General features: G+C 47.5%; 1 protein-coding gene across 1 annotated transcript in view; it reads right to left on the bottom strand.

The window, feature by feature from the left end:
• Positions 1 to 2,773: 2,773 nt before the first annotated feature.
• LRRC75A (leucine rich repeat containing 75A) overlaps positions 2,774 to 21,668 on the bottom strand; it is a 97,976-nt gene continuing 79,081 nt past the window's right edge. The window contains exon 4 of the mRNA XM_072882497.1: positions 2,774 to 5,019. Within this exon, the coding sequence (XP_072738598.1) occupies positions 4,434 to 5,019 (586 nt within the window). The 3' untranslated portion in view covers positions 2,774 to 4,433. The remainder of the gene's footprint in view (positions 5,020 to 21,668) is intronic.

The following is a 21,668-nucleotide window of genomic DNA, read 5'->3' as shown; positions in this document are numbered from 1 at the left end:
TGCTGCCTCCCCCTGTGTCCCTTTAGTCCCTTGGGTCACGCGTTCGCCTCTCCTCCGCAGCAGTTTTGCGTGGGCGTTTGGGCAGTTTTGGGTAGGCGTTTGCAGTCTTCTGCTCCTCTCCGAAGGACTGGTGCAAATGCTTTTGGCCAAAGTGGTTTTGAGCTTCTTCATGTCCTCAGCAGTGCTTTCTGTGGCTTCCTGGCTTTCCAGCACAGTCCCTGCTTGGGGGTGACCATCACCAACCCTCTTGCCTGCCCCCAACTCCCCCAGGAACATAACCCTCATTTTAAATGAATAATCACCTTCAAAAACCAAATGGGGCTTGTGCAAACTCTTCCGAGGTAACCCAGCTGGAACGAGCCCTCCGGAGCATGTGGCATCAGCCCTTTCATGCCTCTCTTGTTCCTCGCCTACTGTTTTGATTCCCTTCTGTGTGGGCTCTTCAATCTGTGCAGAATGATTTCCAATTACATTTTTGTTTCTGAAGGCATAAATCCTCTCCCACAGACTGGTTTCTTTCATGGTGGTGCTGGTGGAGATAACTAACCAAACTGGGCTTGGATGTTTTATGGACTTCTATATTTTATGGTGGACATTTCCTCCCCTCTTTGACAGCAAATGACCTCAATCAGCTCTAATATTCTAACAGCAGTGATTTTCAGTACTCAAATCCTTCTTCTAGGGCCATTTAAAGCTTCTGACCAGAACAAGTAGCCCAGTTAGCACAGGGAACATTGATTACATATGGAGTGAGCTCCAAGCTTGTTTTGATGCTGATGGGCTGGGAAGGGAAGCAATCTCATTCTGCTTTCTTAAAAAAAAAAAAAGCCCGCTTTACTGAGCCCACAGGATCATTGTCATCCTGAAGTGCAATAAATGGCTAATCGACCTAATCCACACTGCGAGGAAGAGAGTGATTAGCTAAAGCCCTCGTGTTTTTATAACTGAGTAATGGTCTCTACTGGAGCTGGTTTTTTTCCTTTTCCTATGAAAGTCAGTAATTTGGTGCAAGCTTCAGCATGCACAAAAATATCGATAAAAGGCCCTTTCTAGTCATTTCCCTTTCTCAGAAGGGCTACATCCTCACTGGACACAGAGATACTGGCACAGCCTGTCTGTACCAGTGGAGCAGAGCTAGCTCAAGCGGTGCAAGTCTGCACGGGGCGAAGGGCTGGGGACGTGGGGTCTTTCTCTGGAGGCTTGTCCTTTGCAGCGCGGTCCTGGACGGTCATGCGAGGGACCAAACCGCAGTGTTTCACAGCAGAGGGGGATGTCTGGGATGAGGTGTTCCCAATTTGCAGCAAATCTGTGGCAGCATTGGGCACAGAGCCTTGCATTTAGCCCTCTGTGGCTGAAAGTTGAGCTGGTGGGCTGCTGGTAGCCCCTTGCAGAAAGAGCCTGATAGATGCAAAATATCTCCCAGTTGATTAATGTGTTTCACAGCAGGTAGAAGCTCAGCTGGAGGGGAAATGTGGCAGGAGCAACCTCCTGAGTGGTTTGTGTCGGTGAGGGAATTGAGTGTGCAAAGCATCAATAAATGATGCAGTGCTCTAAATGCAAAGTGCCTCTGGTTTATGAATTTGCATGGCCAAACTAGGGGGGTCCAGACGGATGCTGACGTCCAGGACAGCTGGCTACTGTGAAAATCCTTAGCAGAAAATAAAAACCTTGCAGCAAGGAGCTTGTGATTTAAATATTTTAAACAGATAGGGGGGCATGAGCTGTGCATAGGAAAGAGGGGAGCCCAGTTCTGAGTACTGAGGTACACAGCAAACCAGTGCCTGACCTCTTATAGAAGAAATTGCTGGAGTTTCTTTTTTGCAAGGAGAAATCTTGTTCTTGATGAAATCCCCATAGGTTGAGTTAACAAATCTCCATGAGGGATGTATTGCTGGCACAGCGGGACAACGTGTGCATATGGCAGATGAAGTAGTGACAGTGGATTTGGTGCCTGTGTCTCATTGCCTGCCCTGGGTGTAGGCACAGGCTCTACGTGCTGCCGGTCAGCCTCTCCATACAAACAAAACATGCGGGCCATAGGCTCCATCCCGCAGCCTGCCCCAGGCAAGGAGACCCCTGCGTGTGGCTCCTGGGGACGGGGAGAAGTGCAGCCTTCCCTGAGGATGGGCTGATGGTTAGGGATCCAGCTGAGACCCGGCCAACCTGGTGTATCATGTCTTGCTTAATTTATACCTCTACTAAAGGTACCTTATTAAAGTTGTAGTAATGGTGGAAATCGTCCCCGAGTGCTGCAGGGAAGGTCTCCTGTGAGTTAGGACAAACCTGCTCTCACCAGCACGTTGGCTGCCATGTCCTGTGTGAGCCCCTGCCATGGTTTGGGTGCTGGAACAAACATCATATAACCAGTCCTTGCTGCACATAAAAAGCCCTTTCCTTCAGTGCACTGAGACTGTAACACTGGAGAGAAATACCCTGTGGAGCAGTATGCCATTCTCAGTATTCCTTTCTTTCTCCCATGTTCGTTTTGCACACCGGTGACACTTAAAACGTAGCAGCTGCTTTTATGAAGCTTCTGCGTCCACCTTGTGCCCACCCTGCACAATCCAGCCCATAAACTGGGCTATTTATTTCTCCGACCAGCTACAGCAGACCCTTTTTTTAAGCACCCTGGAGAACCCAGACCTGCAGCGCGTAGCCCTGCTTTCTCTTCCGGTCGGTAGTTTTTGCTGGGGTGCTCTGGGCTGCCAGCTGGACATTCAAGCTGTACAGAGGAAAAATTCAACGCTGGATCTTTATTAAACATTGTCATTTATTTTTGAGTATGGATAGCTCCTTTATTTCAAACAGAACAGTTTATTCACTGCAAAGTTTTTTCATGCCTGTTGGAAAAAGCATTAAAAAAAAAAAGGAAAAAAGGCTTGGATACATGCAAATCATACTGAATGTTGCCAAATGTATTAAAACGAGTAGCGGAGTTTCTTCTAAGTTATCTACTTGCATACAGAGGAGAAACAACCACCGACAGCGTGAAGCCCCTCTGGAAAAAGCTCCCCGGTGCAGTGATGTTAAATGAACAGAGCCAAAGAGACGACCAAAAGTCTGACTGCGTTTGCACCCAGAAAAAGCAAAGCCAGAGAGTCACTGCTGCGAGCCGGGAAAACAATGCTGTAAAGCTGGTCGGGGAAGGGCTTTGAACAGATAGAGAGGGGCTCCCTCTTAGCAAAGGGAGTCACGTCTGGTCCTTTGAACGTACGGGAGAGGAAGTTTTTCACGCTTTCCTGCCCTCCCCCAGGTTTAGGATCAAATGAAATTCTGGTTCAAAAGCCAAAGTGCATGTTCCAGTGCCGCTGCTCTGGGGTGATCCATTTTCCATCAAAAATAATCAAAACCATGTCTCTTAGGGAAAAAAAAAACAACAAAACAACATTTTAGAAACAAAGCACTTCTGGTCTGGGGGGCGATGGACGCAGCCAAGTGACCCAACAGCCTTTCTGAGGCTTTAAATCTCCAGCTGGCTGTGTCCGCCCAGCCCTCGGTGGCAGTGATACAGGGATGAACCCCAGGATTATTTTTTCTTTTATAAACCTTCAGTATTGTGGTCTCTTTTGTCAGCAACAGCAATGAACCTGAGCTGAGCCCCGGCTCCAGATTTAGCGGATTGCTCCCCAAAATGGATCAAATACCCTCAGCGTCGCTGGTGCAAGCTCCAGGTACCACATTAAAAGCTCTGGAGTTCCTACAGCAGCACGGCTGGTGGGAAACTGGATTTTACATCTGAATAAATACTGGGCAGGCACAAGTGCCAGCCTGATTTCGATAAGGCTGGAGGGTGAGAGCTGTGTCCAGGCACGCTGCAGGCTGGGATTTAGCTCCGCACCAGGAAAGCAAAGCCCTCCCTTCGGGCTGGCTCACAATATTAAGAGAAACACCCCCGGTTAGTGTGTGATCAGACTTTTGTTGTATCTCAGCAGATATGCTATTCATCGGCAACTCCTGAAGTCAGGATTGGAGATGATTTAAGGTTTATCTCAGCGGCAGTCCTCTTTGGGGTGACTGCTGTCTGTCCATCGTGAATGGGAGAGCAGCTGGAGTCTGGCTAGATCCAGCGCTAAGGAAAGAGAGCCCTTCCCTGCAAAGTCTGGGCACCTTCTCCCCTTTTGTGCTCTTCTAAGGGCCTCGTATTACACCACCTTGGAGATGCATTTTTGAGAGGTTAAAAAGCATAGCACGTCACTAATGTTTAAAAATACCTGGCCAGCTTTTATAAAATACAAGTATTCAATGCGATCACCTTTATGTGTTCTTTGAAAAGAAAAAAGTTGACATTCATCATACGGGAGGAAGGCAGCAGTCCAGACTCCCGAAGCATCCCACCATGTGAATCGACCCTCTGCCAGGACCTCCAGCGCTGAGGTCTCAGTTTTAAGTCATCCTTGCTCAACGCACCCACCCAAGAGCCGCAGAGCCGGACATCATGTCTGCGGTGTTGCAGCACCTTGCTCCGAGTCGGGGAGCTCCCCAGCCTCGACTGTTCTGTCCGTCTGCTGCAAGCCTATGTTGTCAGTCTTGCCTGGTCCAGCTCGCAGGTCCTCCTGGCTCTCAGCCAGGCCATCTTGGCTCTCCAGATCGCTTACCTGACCCTCACCGAACTCCAGAATGGTTGGCAAGTTGCCTTGCTTTGGGCATCGTCTCTTTAGGCTGACCAAGAAGGGTTGCGGCAAGGAGAAGATGTCCACGTTGTTGCCAAGGTCGATCCAGGTGACGCTGGGGAACTTCTTGGGGTCCTTCAGGGTTTCGGTGAGGTCTCGGAGGATGGCTTTGGTGAGCCGGTTGCCGTTGAGGGAGAGGGTGGTGAGGTGGGGCAGCACACAGAGCGCCGGCAGCAGCTGCAGCAGCATGTCGTCCGTCAGCTCCGTGAAGCACAGCTCCACCGTGTCGATGTGCTCTGAGCTGTGCTGGAGGTAGGACGTGACACGGTCCAGGTCTTTCAGTGTCAGCGGGATGCCCGACAAGTCCACTGTGTTGTCCTGAGGCTTCCCCATCAGGACAGCTTTCAAGCTGTGGGGGAAGAAAAGGAGAGGGACATTAATGTGGGGGCACATCTCTGCTTGGTGGCATTGCTTTGGGCTCCCTGACCACTCTCAGAGGGGACAAGAACATGAGTTATTTAGGTAGGATGTTCAACTGGGGCTAACCATCTCTTCTGTAGAGGCCAGGAGTGTGTCTGGGCAGTTGGGGGGCAGAGAGACATTTCAAGGCTGTTTATTGATAGAAGATGGCCAGAAACAAGGAGGCCGTATTCAAAAACCATAATTCAGAAAGAGTGCAGAGTTCTTTTCTACAGCCATGGCAAAACCCTGCAATAAAGAGGCTAGCCTGCTGCTTTTAAAGGTGCAAAAAAAAGGGTGAGGAAGCCCTTGATTAGATGGACAGGAATTGCTGGTGCTGGTGTAACACTTCTCACACTGCTGATTATGAAGCTCTTGGAGCAGGAGGACACGTGTTTGTCCTCTTGGCTGTACAGGTGGGAAACGGAGACTCCAAGCCAGAATGACTTTAGCCCAAGACAGCAGATGTAGGATAGACACCTCCAGGGTTGGGTGATTTGATCTAGTATTTCCAGTGTGTTAGAGCTATTATGTCTCTTCAGCCTAGCTGCCGAGGAGATGAGCACTATGGAGAAATCCTTGGATAAAGAAATTAATTCTCACAATGGCCCTACAGAGACTCATTAGCATGAGCTAGACTGGAGTTTCACAGGTCAATTTATCTTCTAAAGCAAATCAAAGGACACATCTACAGTGAGGACCTGTCAGCAGACTGGTGCTGCTGAGGACTTTTTGCTAATGAATTATTCTGAGTGAATTAGGAGGTGGAAGGAGCCTCATGCATGCTAATTGCTCGTGTCAACTTGGTGAGCTCACATGTCTCATCTGCTGTGGTGGCACACGTGTTAGCCTCACGCAAAACCAGTCAGTTCTGGAAATGCTTTTGCCTTTCATTACAGCCTGAGCTGGGGAATGGTTCTGCCCAGCACTTGTTTTTTTCTAGCTGAAAATGCAAACCAGCACTAACACTGCTGTTCTTAGCCACCAAGCAATGCCCACCGCAGAGCAAACCCACCACCTCTGCTGCGCAGATGCTCAAGTGCGTCTGCTCCGGTGCCAACGCACCTTGTTTGAAATTTGTCTTGCACAGTAAGATGTTTTATGGCTGATCCCACAACATGTGCTCCAAGCCCTGAGCTGGTTGTGATCTGGGGGTGGGTGCAGGCAGCTGGTAAGCGTTGGGCTTTGCCCCTGAGGAGTTACAGAAGTAAGACAGCTAGAGAGTTGTAAATTGTGCTGAGCTTTAATTCATAAATAATGCACATAGACAGACAACCTTGCAAGGTGTTCTGAGCTCCCCACTAGACTTTGGGGGAATAACTTAGAATAGAGGCAGGGTGGAAGGAAATGAAGGTTATTTGTAAGTACCAAAGCATTTTGTTGTTGACTGATCAATACCTGCGGTCACCACTGGGGTATGAGGAGTTTGCCATGGCCACTTGATGTACTTGAGACCTGTAAGCCAAGGAGGAGTGAAATTCCTGCAGTTCCTATGGAAATAAACCCCCAAGAATGCATGGGGTGTGCACTTTCCAAAATCATCATCACCAGAATGACTTTCCTAAGTAATCACAGGGAGGCTGAAATTGCTATGACCTACAGCTGAAGAGCTTGCTCCAAGCCAGCGTGTCTCGAGGTTTTAAGAAAGGGCCAGGGAGAGCAGAAAGCCTGGATCGACCCAGCAGCAGAAGGGGACATGCTATGAGGTGTCCCCCTGTGAAGGATGGCATTTGCAATGGATGTGTGCATGGGCATGAGCTAAGTGCTGTAGGTTGACTGAATACCTGTAGTCATCAGGAGGGCAATAAGATTTGGGAGCATGGGGGTTGTACAAGGTACTGTGAACGCATGGATGATGATCTGCCATACGTGTCTGCTCTGCCAAGGGTACGGAGCTATTTGCAGTGCCCTACTTTGTGTCTTTCGCAGCCCTGTGGAATATTAGCTGCCTGCCTTTGAGTCAACAGGCAGCCATTTCCAAATCACCGCAGGAGGCCGCCTTGTTTGGTGGGCCAACGCAGCTGATGCAGTCAGCACGGCAGCTAGCTTAACAGGACTTACGTTGGTTTTAGCAGCAAATACAGAACAAGCTGTGGTAGGGCTGCCCTGACGTCCTGCCTGCCATCACATACACGCATGTGCACTGGTTGAGAAAGCAACTGCCCTTGCACTTGGGGTTAAGCTGTTGGCCAGATAACGTAATGCTGTGGACGACTCGGGGCCAAGATGCTGCTCTGCTGTCTCCTCTGGGCATGTTTTTCCAAGCTGGCCATGAGAGCTGACTGCCCAGAGACTGTTATTTCAAACAAGGGGAAAAATGAGAGCTTTGCTGCAAAGGTCCATGCCCACAGGTTGTGTGCTAGTTAACAAGAGAGTCTCCAAATCCAGAGCTACTCTTCTGTTATCTTGAACAACACAAAAGCCATGTACTGGGTGCCCATGGCCATAGCTTGGCTACAGAGACCTGGCTATGACCCAGCTGAGCTGGGGTGAGAGCAAGCAAACTCCTGGGTCCTGATTTTAGACCAGAAACATCTCACAAATCCCGACCAGGTTATGGTGAGGAAGCTGGGAGGGGTGAAAGATCGCTTTTAGAGTTCCCTTGGTGATGCTGGATTATGCTCCACAGTCTGTTTAGCAGTACTTTGTTCTTACTCCTCCTTTGAAGATCTTATTACAAGGAAGAAATGGATGCAGATAAGCACTGGGATTAAAGTCAACTTCCATCTAGAGGCTTGGCTAAACACTAGGAAAACAAGCTCTCTTCCCAGTTTCAATTTGCACTTAAGCCGTGGCTTTCTGATATTGCACCGTGGCAGAAAGGGAGGTAATTTCACGGAGCCTCCTCGGCTACAGCAGGTACCGAAATCGGAGCTGGATGCAACAACTGTGCAAAAGGCCTTGATCATCACCTGGCTCTCGGATTGCAGTCATTTCACATGAACTATTTGTTTTCAGGGAACACCCCATAGGAAAGAACTAAATCTGGTGGGGTTTTTTTATTCTTTGTGGTTCCCTGAGCCCTTTACAAGCTCACGTGGTCCAGTGCAACCCTCCTGCTCTAATAGAAAGGCACCTGCCTGTTACGCTGCGAGCAAAATGACTTGAATGTCACCTAAACTAGGCTATGCAGTGCTAAGGTCTCCTTAAGGAAATAAATTCCACCCACCCCCATGCCCCAGAAACTGCTCAGCTGCTCTGTGTGTGTTATTCAGGGATTTTTTATGTTTGAAGAGAGGAGCTCGTCCTGGCTGTGGTTGCTGCTGCTGGGGGGACATTGCTGTGGGCTGGAGGGAAGAGACCAGGAAGGGCTTTGCGGGATCTAGGAAGACAGCAAAAAAATGCTTCCCAAAAAATGCTCAAATGGCACTAGCCCAAATGGCAGCTGCATGAATTAATGTCTCATCCTTAAAAACATGGGTTTGTGCGGCAGTTGGCCAATTTCTTTACCACCATTAAGAAGAGTGATTGACTTCTCATTAACCTTCTAATTCTAAGTACCCGGGAGACCCAAGGGTAATTTTGATCCATCATCCTGACTGCAGCCCTGGCATAAAGAAAGCGTTGGGATACAGCATCGGGCGAGCGAGCTGGGGCAGCTCAGCAAGCGCTCTCTGCTGTGACCACGCTTGTGCCACTGTTTGGGGCAGGGTCCATCAGGCCCTGGGCTGTGGGAGCTCATCACCGCACAGCAAAGCCAGTGGACCTCGACAGGAAGCCATGGGAGATGGGGAGATCGACAAAGATCTGGGATGTCTTGCAGAAATATCACCTGTTTCTTAATTTGACATGTAGCCCTACCTACGAGGCTGTGCCGGGTCATGAGAAACATCTTGTCCATTGGTATGGGGAAGAAAAAATCCATATTGGAGTCTCAAGAATAGAAATTAGGAGAAAAGGGATGTATCCAGCATGGTTAGGTAGGACTCCGAGGAGATGGGTGCACGCAGGAGGGGCAAGATCTACAGGAGCAAAACCAAAACAGCTGGAGGCAGAGGGAAAGCCATTTCCTTCTGCGTAGGGCCCAGGAGCAGAGAAACCAGAGAGCGGCAGCACGCTGGGCTTTTATGGGTGTATTATTTTTTTTAATATGTGGTTTTTTGCTTCTCCAGCTCGGATGAAATCCAAGGGGGTCGTTCCTCTGGCTTTTCAGGAACAGCTTTAGCCGATACAAACTGAAGCCCTGGCACAGAGCTTGTGCTCCTGCAAAGTCCTACGCAGCCGAGTGGGATTTTTGGGTTAAAACACAGCATCCCTACATGGGCACAGGCAATCCAGTGGGAACTGTAAGCACAGCTGGGTGCTCCAAGTCTCTGCACTCGCTTCAGGCACTCTAGCAAGAGAGTTATGATCTGAAGAGAAGAAACCAAACCAGCCTGATGGATGAGCTGCCCTTCCCTAAGTGTTTCTACTCTGTGCTAAGTGGGTTGGGGCTTTACTGATAAACAGAAGCCCCAGCCTATAATCACCCACAGCAGGCTCTGAACCTGTGATTTAGGCCCTTTCAAAGGCACATAAATCTGATGGGAAACCTTTTTTTTTTTTAATAAATCTTGCATCATTAAGTGTGTGCCTGTCACTTACTACACACATCAGCCAACGATCGGGTTGGGGTGGGAGGAAAGCCTAATGAGAGCTGCTGCTACCATTTATTATTATCTGCACGTTTCAGTTGCTGGTTTGCCCTGGGAAAGATTATTCATACAGGCTGCTTAGCAAAAGGCTGGCCAGACAATTTCTGTAATTTTAATCTTTTTTTTAAATGTTGGTGCCTTGGTGCAATTAGCACCTTCCCATCTGGGCTCCTCTCAGCTGCAAGACACAGTTAGGCTGGGATGCGTCTGCTACACCCCTCTACATCACCTTAAACCTAAGTGTGTTACCAAACTTGCACTGCAAAGTGGAGAAGGGTCTGCTGGATAATGCTACTGGTTATTGAATTTATTCCATGCTGAGAGCTGGGCTGTGCAAAGGGGCTGGAGGAAGGGGCAGAGCTTGGCCTTGCTCCCTCATCCCCTTCCCTGCCATTGCCAGCAAGCCTGGCTTTGCAAGGGGGCAAAGCCTCACTCCGCTAGCCCAGGCTGCTCAGTCTAAGCCAGGGCAATTACTAACTTGGTCTTTGTTTTTTTCATGCAGGTGCAGCTGCAGGCAAATAGCTACCCAGCCTAAAACCAGGCAGAGAAAAGTTACGTCAATGAACTGATGCAAATCCCCATCACCTTAGGTAAGATCCTGAGCTGCTCTTCCACAGGGATGTGTTTCAAATCAAAATTGCTGGGGTGAATCTAAGTGTCGTTCATCCAAAGAGTTGGGGGGGGCCTCACTTTAGCAGCGTTAAGTCAGTCAAAGCTTATTTAACATGAGAAAATAGCTCAAAATTTCTAGGAGCAAACAGCTCTGGAAGCTCTGGTAGAAATAACTTACCTCGGCAGGGGATCAGTCCTTGAGCATACCTTGGTAGCAGGAGAGCAAGAGGGAATTTTAAAAAAGTTACAGAACTACTGATGTTTTTCCTTGTTTAATATAGGAGGTTTGTTTTTTTTTTCTTATGGCAAGACAGATCATACAGTGCAAAAACTATTATTAAACGATCTGGTGCCAAGCTCCAGTGGGTACATCAATAATATCCGGGTGCTTAACACATCTGGACTCTCACTAAATTCTCCTGGGCCTTGGGGACCCATTTCACTGCTGCGGTGCCACTTCTATTAGCGACAATTCGTGGTTTGCTGGGTTAGCTGGAACCGCAAGCACACACCTCCGCAGTAATTTAGCAAGATCTATACTTATCCCTTTACAAGGTCTCATTTAACCTGTATGTGGGCAGAAAGACAGCTATTAATGTGACGTGGTTCTCTCTACTGGTAATTTTTTGGCCAACACTGGGAAAGAAAACAATGAAATAGTATATTTATTATTAAAAAAAAATAAATTGATGTTCATATGTTGGCAGCTACTTCTCTCCCATAGGTACCGCCGCATCATTTTTTGGAAGCAGCCCTGGCAAGTGAGGTGTAGTGAGGCTGGGGCCAGGGAGATGCCTCAGTAACAAGCTCTTCCCACCTAAAAAACCCTAAATTACTCTTGTCTTGCAGCCTTTGAGCACCAAAGCTGGTTATAGTGGGATCTAGCTGTCAAATAAAGCACATAGTATCCCTGCGAATAAGTGATAACCATTTAAAAGCATGGCTAAAATAAGCATTCAGGGGTTGATCCTTGTTTTATCCAGCATGGAAATCCCCTGCATGGAGCAATGCTGCCCACCTGCCTTCATGCAACTTCTTGTGGGACTTCTAGTGTGGCTTTAATTTAGCAAACCCAGGAAGATAACAAATGGTAAATGGGGATGACTTCAGGGCAGCTTCTTTTTTTGTTTTGAGCTGCTTTCAATATTGCTTCACATTTGTTTTTTTTCCTTGGAGCATGCATACAATTTCTGCCAGCAAGTAAAAGATAATTTCTCACTAGGGCTCCATCCTTTTTCCCTTGCAAGGGATTTAGCCGATACCTACTAAAACGGATTGATTATCTTGTACAAATAGCCTTTTCACCCTGAAGATCTGCACTCTATATCAAAGGCAGAGGAAATCTCCTAACTCACCGGGTCAGAGCAGCCCTGTGCTTGTGCTGGGGGCTGGCTTGCTGTTTTGCAGCAGCCTCCACTCAATCTGTCCCTCGGGAAACAAACAAACAAATCCCAAGCATGATTTAATAAAAATAGTTCTGTGGATATTCTGAACCATCTCATGGAAATGAGGAGGATATTATGTTAACAAACAGCTGTAAAAACTTTTATCCCTGCCATAAAGTTTGCCACAGAATGGCCCCAAATCTCTGTAGGAAGATCTTACCATTAAACAAATCCCCACGAGCTTTAGTGGAGGATCAGTTACACCCACTTGGTTTCATCCTCGCATTTTATGAGGATGTTCCATAGGGGAAGACACAGATTTTTTTCTCCCAGCTGGAAACAGTATGCAGGGTTTTGACGAATGTAATGATAGGATTGGGTATACAACCATGCACTAAACCCCGATAATGCTTTGGCAGGATGCTGATTTATATACACTCATGCTGAACTGAAAGCTATTTTGCATGCAGTATTGAATCAGATCAGAAAATGTTCACATGAACAAGAACATTGATGTTTAGATCAAAGAGAATGAAAAGAAAGGGCCTTCCTCTTGGTTTAAATTCATGACATTTCTGTAAAGCAACGCACAAACTGGGACATGAGATCCCGATGTGTCGTGTAATAAAGTATAATTGGGCTATTGAGCCTCTTCCTTGGCAGGCAAAGCAATAGGTCAAGAAAAATGAAGAAGAGGCAACCCCATAGAGTGAAGAACCACAGCACGAAGTTTGTATGATATCACTGGTGACAAAACTATTTACAAAAATGTCAGGAAAAAATTGTTGAACGTAATGAATCATCAGAAAAAAAGTTAAGTCTTGAGACAAAAGACTTGTCCTGAAACACTGGTGGTATCAAAGATAAGTATTAAATGCTTTTTCAAAGTCCCTACTCCTGCTTCAAATGATGACAGGCAAACACCGGGATAGATATTTTGGAAATGGAAGGAAGGAATACAAACAAATGCATGTACTCTGTCAGTAATAAAGTTGACAAAAGGGTTAAGCTCCCCCAGCCTCAAAGGAGGAACAGAGCCAAGAAAAGATAATTATTTAGCTTAAATGAGGAACGTGACTGAGGTGTATATAATAATATATTATATATGTATATTTGTGTGTGTATATACGTATATAAATGTATATATAATAATAAGGATGAATAAAAAAGATGAGAATAGACTGCTCTTTCTTCATCTCTCTTAATGCATGAGCCGAGGGACACCCACTGATGCTGAAAGACTAAACTCCCAGTGGATAAAAGGAAGGAGTGTGTACATAGAGCTCAAATTAACCTCCTGGCTTCAGCCACGGGATGTCACTGAGATCAAGGGCTTTGTGGGAGGTCCAAAGCGGACACGGCACTGATAACATCAAAAGACATGTTAGGATTAAAAAAAAATAATAATAAAATTGGCTGGGTCTATGTCCTGGAGGGTAATTGTAGAAATTCTGTAATTCACCAAAACGGGGCCCTTTCGCTTCCTCGCCAGGAGCCTGGACAAGGACGGCTGGTTTGATCCTATGTGAGCAGCCTGCTGCTGAACAGCAACGGCCATGGGACCCTGAAAGGCTGGTCCAAAGCCTACGTCAGGAGGCTGGGGGATATAAAAATATACACGCATGTGCCTGCGTATGTGTGTTTTGCAGCTGCTCCTTATTTAAACTAGGGAGAGGCATTACAGTCCCAGAGCAAAAATGCTTCTACTTACCTCAGTGGCAAGGAAAGGACCGTATTTCCCAAGTTAAGTTCAAAAAAACCCCTTTTAACAGATTTGTGATACTGCCTGGTTGAATACTTTCCTTTTTTTTCTTTCTTTTTTTTTAAAAAACCCAACGCTCATCAAAACATGAAAGATAAGATCCAAAAATAATGTAGACAGAGCCCAGATCAGAACAGGAATTGCCAAATTCTCCAGAATTCAGAGATGTGCGATGCCTACATTGGACCACCACAGCTCATGCTCACCTTTTACTTTATTCTTAAGTTCTACTCATCAATGCTTCAGCGTGTGTGTGCTGTTGTGATTAGTCATTAGCTGCTTTAGCTCATTGTTTACTGCCACAGAAAGGTCTAGAGGTTTATCAACAGCGTAAAGTCTCTGTTTTTCACCACCTTTACAAATGAATAGCTTGGAAAGATTTGGCTCCTCTCCTTAGAGAGATTCAGGGTAAAGAGGATTTTTAAATATATAAATATGCAACTTTAAAGCCCCTTTAGAGCTTACCAATAAACACATAAGAAATTCCTAAGTCTTTACTGTTAAGAAGGAAAGCACCAGTGGGGATTAGTTATTTTGGTCTCTTCCTGTTCCAAGAGCCTTCCCAGTTTTGCTAAGGTTTGCAGTTTTCACATCATAAAGTCTAGACATCCCCGGTGTTAACTTCCTTCCCCCGCTATCAAAATCCCAGACCGCTCTTCCAGTGAGTGCCATCAGATTTGGGGGGTAGGAAGGGCAGATCCCTCAGCCTGGAGCTCATCGTCTGGGGGCTTTGCTCCTAATTTTGGCCCTGATGTGCGACATCAAAATTAACTTTATTACGTCCATTTATAAAATAATTGTGGCTGCTGGGAATGCTTTGTGGGAATCACATCCCCTAACATCCCTAAACAGGATCTCCTATTGCCATTGCAAGACCAAACACTGGGCTATTTCTCGGATCCAGCACAGCATTTTTTAAGCATCTTGTTAAGAGCATACCTGGAGGGAATGCTAAAATTTTCTCTTAATTTTCCTCTTGCAGCAGCATCCCCAGCGTTGCATGCTGCTGGTCACTGCGGGTGTGATGCTTGCAGCAATACCTCCTCTGCATGCCCAAGTGCATGGGCTGCTCCAGGAATAGCTCTTTGTTTACACGCCTTTCCTTTCCAAATCTCACTGAATTTTCTTTGGCTCCACACCAAGCTACACAGGCCTGTTCCTCCCCTATTCCAAGCACAAAGCTCGGTAAGTGCATGGGGTATTTGACGGGAAGAGTAATTTCTGTGCACCCAAGAGCATCCCCTGCACCAGGAGAACTGACATGGGTCTTGTGGCTTCAGCCACAGCGTGGTAGTGGAAGCACCACTGGCATCAGAAAGATCTTGATCAATAAATCCTTCCCATCATGGTGAGATGATAAACTCAAGCATCTTTGATTTATATTTCTTTACTGAATTACTCCATGCCTATGTAATGTCTGCACGGACATGCATTAAATTCTAAAAGCTTGTGATACAAATAACAAGAAAAACTAATTTTTATCCCTGGATGAGTGCTGACCATTTCCATCAGCCTCAACTCCTTCATCTTGACCCGTCTGATGAAGAGCCATCCACTAGAGAACAGTGTCACCCAGCCCTTGGTGCCTACAAGCCAGCACAACGCCCCAAACCCAGATCAGGAGGGACACAGCCCACAAACTGCACCTTGCAGATGGGCTCCCCCCTTGCAGGGGACAGGTCGCTGTCTCATCCCTGGTGTGGTGAAGGGATGAGATGTCACCGTGCCATCAGATGTCCTACCGGTGGCACAGCCCTCAGCTCTTCTGGTGGGTACGTCAGATGGGCTGAGTTATCTGAGAGCTGACGGTGGCTTTGGACAGCTGCACTCAGACTTTGAAGACCCAGATCCAGCTCTAAACACAGCTAAGCATCCTAATACTCAAAATAATGTGTGCGCAGAGGAAGGAATCTGATATTTTGGGTGCAGCATCTCTTTGGGGAAAAACAGCGCGCAGAAGAAGAGAACAGAGAACAGAAGAAACAGAGAAGAGTCTCTGGGGCTGGGCGGATTAATTTACTTTAACATCTCCCAAAATGCCTCTAATTCCACCCTAGAGCATCTTTCTGAGGAAGGGAAATAAAAGATAGAAATTTTCTTTGCATTAAGCATTTTGGCAATGCGATATTTAGTCCCTTTCTAAGGCTGGTGTGCCCTAATCTTGTGCTAGCACAGAGGAGAAGGGAAACCAAGGGGAAGGAAGGTCAGGCAGCTCGGGCAAAAACTGCAGGCAGGGTCTGGCTTCTGCACTTTCATGGGCACCCGGGCTGCAGGAATTGCAAAGACCGCATTGATTTTGGAAGCTGAGGAGAAAAATATCAGTATACAAAAAGGAACCAGACACATTGAACAAGTTATTGAAATGAATTTAAAAGGGGAAAAAATGTGCAATGCTTTTGGTTTTCAGTCCAAACCACATAAATTTGACCCACTAACATTGGCCAAGTGGAATTCACAGATCCATTACCTGGGAACTCAAGGGAAGTCTATCTGGGTCCAATTGCTGGGGCTCATGCCCAGGGTGCTGGAGAAGTGGTTGCACTTGGTGGATGTTTGGTGACCTATAGCCACTGATGGGACCCTACGATGGTAACCCCCAGAGAAGGTCCAGTGGTAAGGTTAAACCAAACAAAATGTCTGGGATGGACCAAAATAGCACCCAGGCCTTCCTACGGCCAAGCTCCATCAGCAAACCACTCTTCCCTGCAGTGTTCACCAGGCTACAGCTGCGAGATTGCTGCTGCGACATAATTTCATGGCATCTCTGTGGTGTTTAGTAAAAGGATCCAATTAAACCTTTAAAAGCAACAAGCTTCTTGGAAAATGAAGTACTGTTATCTGAAGAAATAACTTGATAAATATCTCCAGTAGGGATAATTAAGCAGAAGAACTGCTCTCATTTGCATGCTGCACAGCCAGCTCCTCGTCATGGTCCAGAGCTGAGGAGGCTGGATTCAAATATTTAGTGAAGCGACGGTCTTTTGCTCTGTATGAGAACCACCATTTATGTGTTACAAGAACAGGGATTTTTCCCAACTTGTTTTTAATTTCCTGCTAAACAAAATTCTAAAAATAAGCATTTGGGATCCATCAAAATGCTTTGCTATAATTATAACTCTATTTAACTTATTGCAAAAAAATGTAAATATCCTGCTGTTGGAGTACTCCATTTTTCTTTCCCCATCCTCCCCAAAATGAAATGTATTTATATACTCCTTCCTATGATACATTTTGCTCTCAAGAAGCCTGCATTTTCCTATAGAGAGACCGTGCTGGAATATTTCCAACGAACTCCACTTCAGCGTAATAGGAAACTGCAGCTGACGCCCCATTAATAACATGCATTTGCAGAAAAGGCAATTCGCACAAGTGCCAACAGAAAAACAATCAAGAATTTAAAAGAAAACAACATGTTGGGATTGTTGCTTCTGTAAATGACCTCCTGGAAGAGAACTGGACCAGAATAAGAAATTGTTCACGTTTGCATTATAACAAACAATAGTTTGCAATAAAATAAACAACATTTTCTTTAAATTCTAACACAGGAAAAAAAAAAAAAGGCTGAAAAGACTCTTGGAAAGGGACTTTTATAATTGAGTATATAAAAAACACCCAAGTAACTATTGGATTTACACGAGCAACTCCCCACTAGAGAGAAAGGAAGCTGATGTGCTCTGGTGTGACTGGGAAAAGGACCTTTGAATTGAGTTGTAGTCCTCAGTGTCCAAAGGAAAGAGGCCAGAGGAAGAGAAATCACTAGGAAATTGCTCATAAAAACATACAATTTGCTGCCAGTACATTTAAAACAGTTCCAAACTGGTGAGCTGAAAGGAAGAGGAAGAAAAAGGGAAGAGGGGGGGCAAGAGGAAGGGGCTGCCATGGTGAGGGATGGGCGACCCGTGGGGATGGATGGAGCACGGCAAGGCAGCGCTGGCCGGGGCTCCAGCCCCTTCTGCAAACCCAGGATGGATGGGTGCTTGAAATCCTTCATTTCAGCCTCTCCCTTTGGTTTCGTTACCGCTTTGTCTTATCATTGCAAGGAACGACCCCCCGCGCAGGCTGGATGTGACCCCCAACATGGGGTGGGAGAGCGTGGCTGCTCCCTCTCTGTCCCCCTCGCCACAAATTTTAAAGAAAAAGAAGTGAGTTTTGTCACATCTTGTCTATTTGCAGATGAAAGGGGCTGCTGTTAATTATCTCCATCCCTTTCCGGGGCACAGGGAGCTTTGGGGTGGGGGAAGCACACACAGTCAGGCAGGGTGGCTTGAGAGGCATTGGCTCTGCTTTACTTCTGCCCACCAAAATCCTCTCCCAGCTCTCAAACCTGTCCCTGGTGCTGTCAAACAACAAAAAAAGCCCAGGAAAAGTTTGCAGGGAATTGCACGTATCAAACTGCACAGGCTTTCGCTGAAGGTTTGAGGTTCACACTTTGTAGAGGCTGTTTGTGTTTCCTGTTCCTTGAAATAAGTTGAAGTCCATTAATACAAACGGGAAGAAAACAGGATTTTTGCTGAGGGGGGTGAGGGGAGAGAAGCTTCAACTCTGATCTTCCAGCCCAGTTTTCTCATCAGAAACCAGCCCAAAGAAGAAAAAAAATCCCTCTCCCAACTGCTCTTCCTGCAATTAGGGAGTGATCAGCTGCCAAAGTGTGTGCCTAGGGCTTCGTTTTCCCTAAACTGTTTATTTTATTGGAGCATAGATCACATTTGGAAGAGTTTAGGCAGGCAGAGGTCCCCTATTGCCTGTGCTGCTCTGATGAGAGACAGAGCACAAGATGCAGCCGCCAGCCCGGCTCCCAGGGTCCCTGCTTGTCCCTCACGCTGTTTGGGAAGACGTTTTCTCCAGGGCCAGGAGCCGATATCACCCCTCGTCTTCCCCTGCCCCCCCGATCCTTGGCACATCCTTCCATTTCAAGCCCTTCCCGCTGCCGTCCCGACACCTCTGGTGTCCAAAGAGAGGGTTTGAATCCCAACACGGGTCCTGATTTTCTTACAGGTGGATCAAAGGGAAACCACCTACTTCTGTTTCAGCCCGACCGTGGACGCGTTTCAGACAGCTGGTTTTTGGGGGGACACGTACCTCTTCCCCCCCCCAGGACGGAGGACAGACAAGCCTGCAGCCGTCCCATAGCTACGGGGCTGGTGTCCTCCAACCACGTCCAGGGGGTCAGGAACCCCCAGCTCTCATTGCGAGCACCCTACTGACAGACCACAAGGGCACCCAGGCATTTATGTCAGCAGGAGCTACACAGCGAGAAGGTCTCGGCTGCAAGAGCGACTGGCTGCCACATGAAGAGGAGACGGACAAACGGAGACAGCCAAGGTGAATGCCTTTCACCTGATGTTTGGCCTTGCTATCCGTTTTTAATTGTAATTTGCACATCTATCGAGCCAAAAAAGTTCTGCTCTGTCTGATTTTCAATAAACAGACATTGCATTGGCCAAGAAAGCCCTTGTACTGTCACCGTCCTGCCTCCCTGCAGGGGCACACGATACTCACAGAGGGATGAGACCCCTGGGGATTAGGCAGTGTTAAGCTAACGAGACTTGACCGGTGCGTGACTGCTTCCTCGAGCCCTCCCTGCGCGGGGAGATGCAATCTGCTTTACATTAACGTGCACGGAAAATAATGGGTCCCACTCAGCGCAGCAGAACAGAGCGATCATTGTAACCTCAGCTTTCAGCAAATGAGGAATAACAGGATACAACCTGATCCACTACTCACTCCCTGCTCGTGTCTTCAAAAGAAAAAGGGATGTTTTTTGTAGCTTTTTCATATTCTGTTCCAATGAGAAGATTTAATAGTACCCCTGTCCTCCTCTCTTTGTAAGTACAGCAAAAAGTTGCTCACTGGAGCAGGGGTTGAACCTGCTTTATTTGCATCCTATAGGTTCCTCTTCCTGCTGGGCATGGTTTCTCGTGCAGCTTTGCTACCTACTCACAAAGCTATTTCATTTTAATAGACCCCTTCCACGAGCCCAGGGCCAGCAGAAAGCAGCCGCTACCATATCTGGGGCTGCAAAGCCAAACAAAAGAAAACAGAAAATGAGTGTCTTTAACTGCCCAAAGAAAAACCCCTCTTCCCCCAGCACTTCATTGCTTTTGGCAGGTTATTTCCCCACTAATGCTGGGGATTTCGGCATTCACCTCCCCTAAAAAGATGAAAACCAAGCTAATATCAGAGGTGAAGCTGGCTGCCAAGACTGCCTTTTCAGCTGGGTGTAACAGAAAAGTCATTTGATATGCTGCTCCTTACAGCAAAACATCAGTGCTGCCCAGCTCCCCGAGTCCCTGCGGTACTGCAAATTCTGCCGGACAAGCAGGAAAACCACAGAAACCTTCCCTGCCTGGCTGTGTAACCTACTTGCTTTTCTGCTAAAAGACAGGCCCTGTTATCAGCTGTATCAATAAAACCACAAACCAATCACCCTCTCCCATTCAGCTTTCCGAACGCAAACGTTTTGCCCTTTTCTCTGTTTTCTGGACCCATCAGCGATGAGGTTTCGTGTCGCTGTGCTCTGAGCTGACTATTAGAGGCAGAACGAGTGATGCTGGAGAGATCAGCCCAACAACAGATCTTCCCAAGGTAAGGAAATTTGCCTGTATTATGTGAACACACATATTTTTTTTCCAAGTCTCCAACTCATCTTCAGGATAATGAGCCACATTTTAGCACTCACTGGCCAGCACGACCCGATAGCTGATTAAACCGGGGAACGCAGGAGAGGACTCACTCCAGATGGGCATTTCTCTTAGCCAAGATGCTGCCGAGGAATAATCCTCATCCCCAACAGCAAGGTGAGAAGTGACCTTCACGAGAGACTGAGCACGCAGGGAGGCCAGCACACGAGGATGGCTTCCTCCCAGAAAAACCCCAGCTCCCCAGTCTGGTGCTAACCCTGGACAAGGGGAGGGTGAAACACCTGGAAGAGCATATTGCCACCCTGGGCTACACATTGCTAGACAAAAGAAATCAGTCTTGGGGCTGAATGCCCCGTTTCTCAGGGACTGCGATGTGTCAAAACACAGGCTGCCGTGCGTCGGCAAGATATGCAAAAGCCAAAGCTGAGAACTGAACATGGGCAGGGTCTGCACTCTGCAATTTGGTCTCCCTTTTCTTGGAGGTGCCAACCAGCCCCTTTTGAGATGCAAAAGATCTTCTGCGCTTTCCTGCGTGCTGGCGGGATGCTCGGCCCGTGGCCAAAGGGGGCTTTTATCTCCACCCCACATCTCCCGTGAGCCAAGGAACTACACCACATCTAATGATGAAGGATCAAACTGGAAGGGGATGAGTCAAGCCCAAGTCTGGGTCACCCATGGGGTGAGTGGGGACCTCAGGGCCGTGCTCCTGGGGGACAGATGGAAACGCCTGGTTATGAGCAACCGAAGCAACCAGGGCTGCAAGTAGGCTGGGCTGGAGCTGCAGAAGCCCATGCCAGGAAGGCTCCAGCCATGCTGGCTGCTGGCACACTCGCACGCTTCATCGCAGCCCTGCTGCGACCTGCGTCCCGCTGCTCGCATCTCCTCACACACGGCTCGCAGCCTTCTCTGCTCCAACCCTCCCCGTGTGGGCTCTCCCACTCCTGCCAGCTTCACAGCAATGCACAAGAAAAAAGAAACAACTCAGGATCCAGCCCAAATACACCTTGGTGCCCCTTCAAAATGCATGATGCCCAGCTGCCACCATCCAAAACTTTCGTGCTGAAAACCTCGGTCCAGCCCTTCTCCCCCCCACAGCAGCAAGGAGCAGCCGTGCTTCGGTGCTCCTATCACCGTCCTCCTTTGCACCCCTATTTTAAAGCATTATTTTCATTCAAAGAGAGCAGCAGCGGGCACGGGAGGTGGAAACTCACCCCGACAGTGAATCAGAGCCCCGAGTCAAAGTGATGGATGAGTTCACTAAACACCTTCATTTACCACTGCTAACGATGCACGATGTGAAAGGGCTTGAAAAAAAAAATTTAAAAGCCTCTATCAAAGCTTCATCATAAAGCTTGATTCTCCTAATTGGGAAATATAGCCGGGGGTGACAGTCACGCCGGGGCTGGCTGGTAATTAGACGGGCACCGCTGCTTGGGGGAGCGATGCCTTTCTTGCGAGGTGGCAGGAGACCAGGCTGGTGCGGGAGCAGCAGCCGGGCCCCGGGCAAGGGAGCAACTTGCCCCTCACCAGCTAAAAAGGGACTAAGGCAGTGGTTGTTTTAGACA

The sequence above is a fragment of the Ciconia boyciana genome, chromosome 17 (genome assembly GCF_034638445.1).
Source record: "Ciconia boyciana chromosome 17, ASM3463844v1, whole genome shotgun sequence".
NCBI lineage: Eukaryota > Metazoa > Chordata > Aves > Ciconiiformes > Ciconiidae > Ciconia > Ciconia boyciana.
The sequence above is the reverse complement of the archived record's forward strand: the minus strand, read 5'-3'. Positions and strand labels throughout refer to the sequence as shown.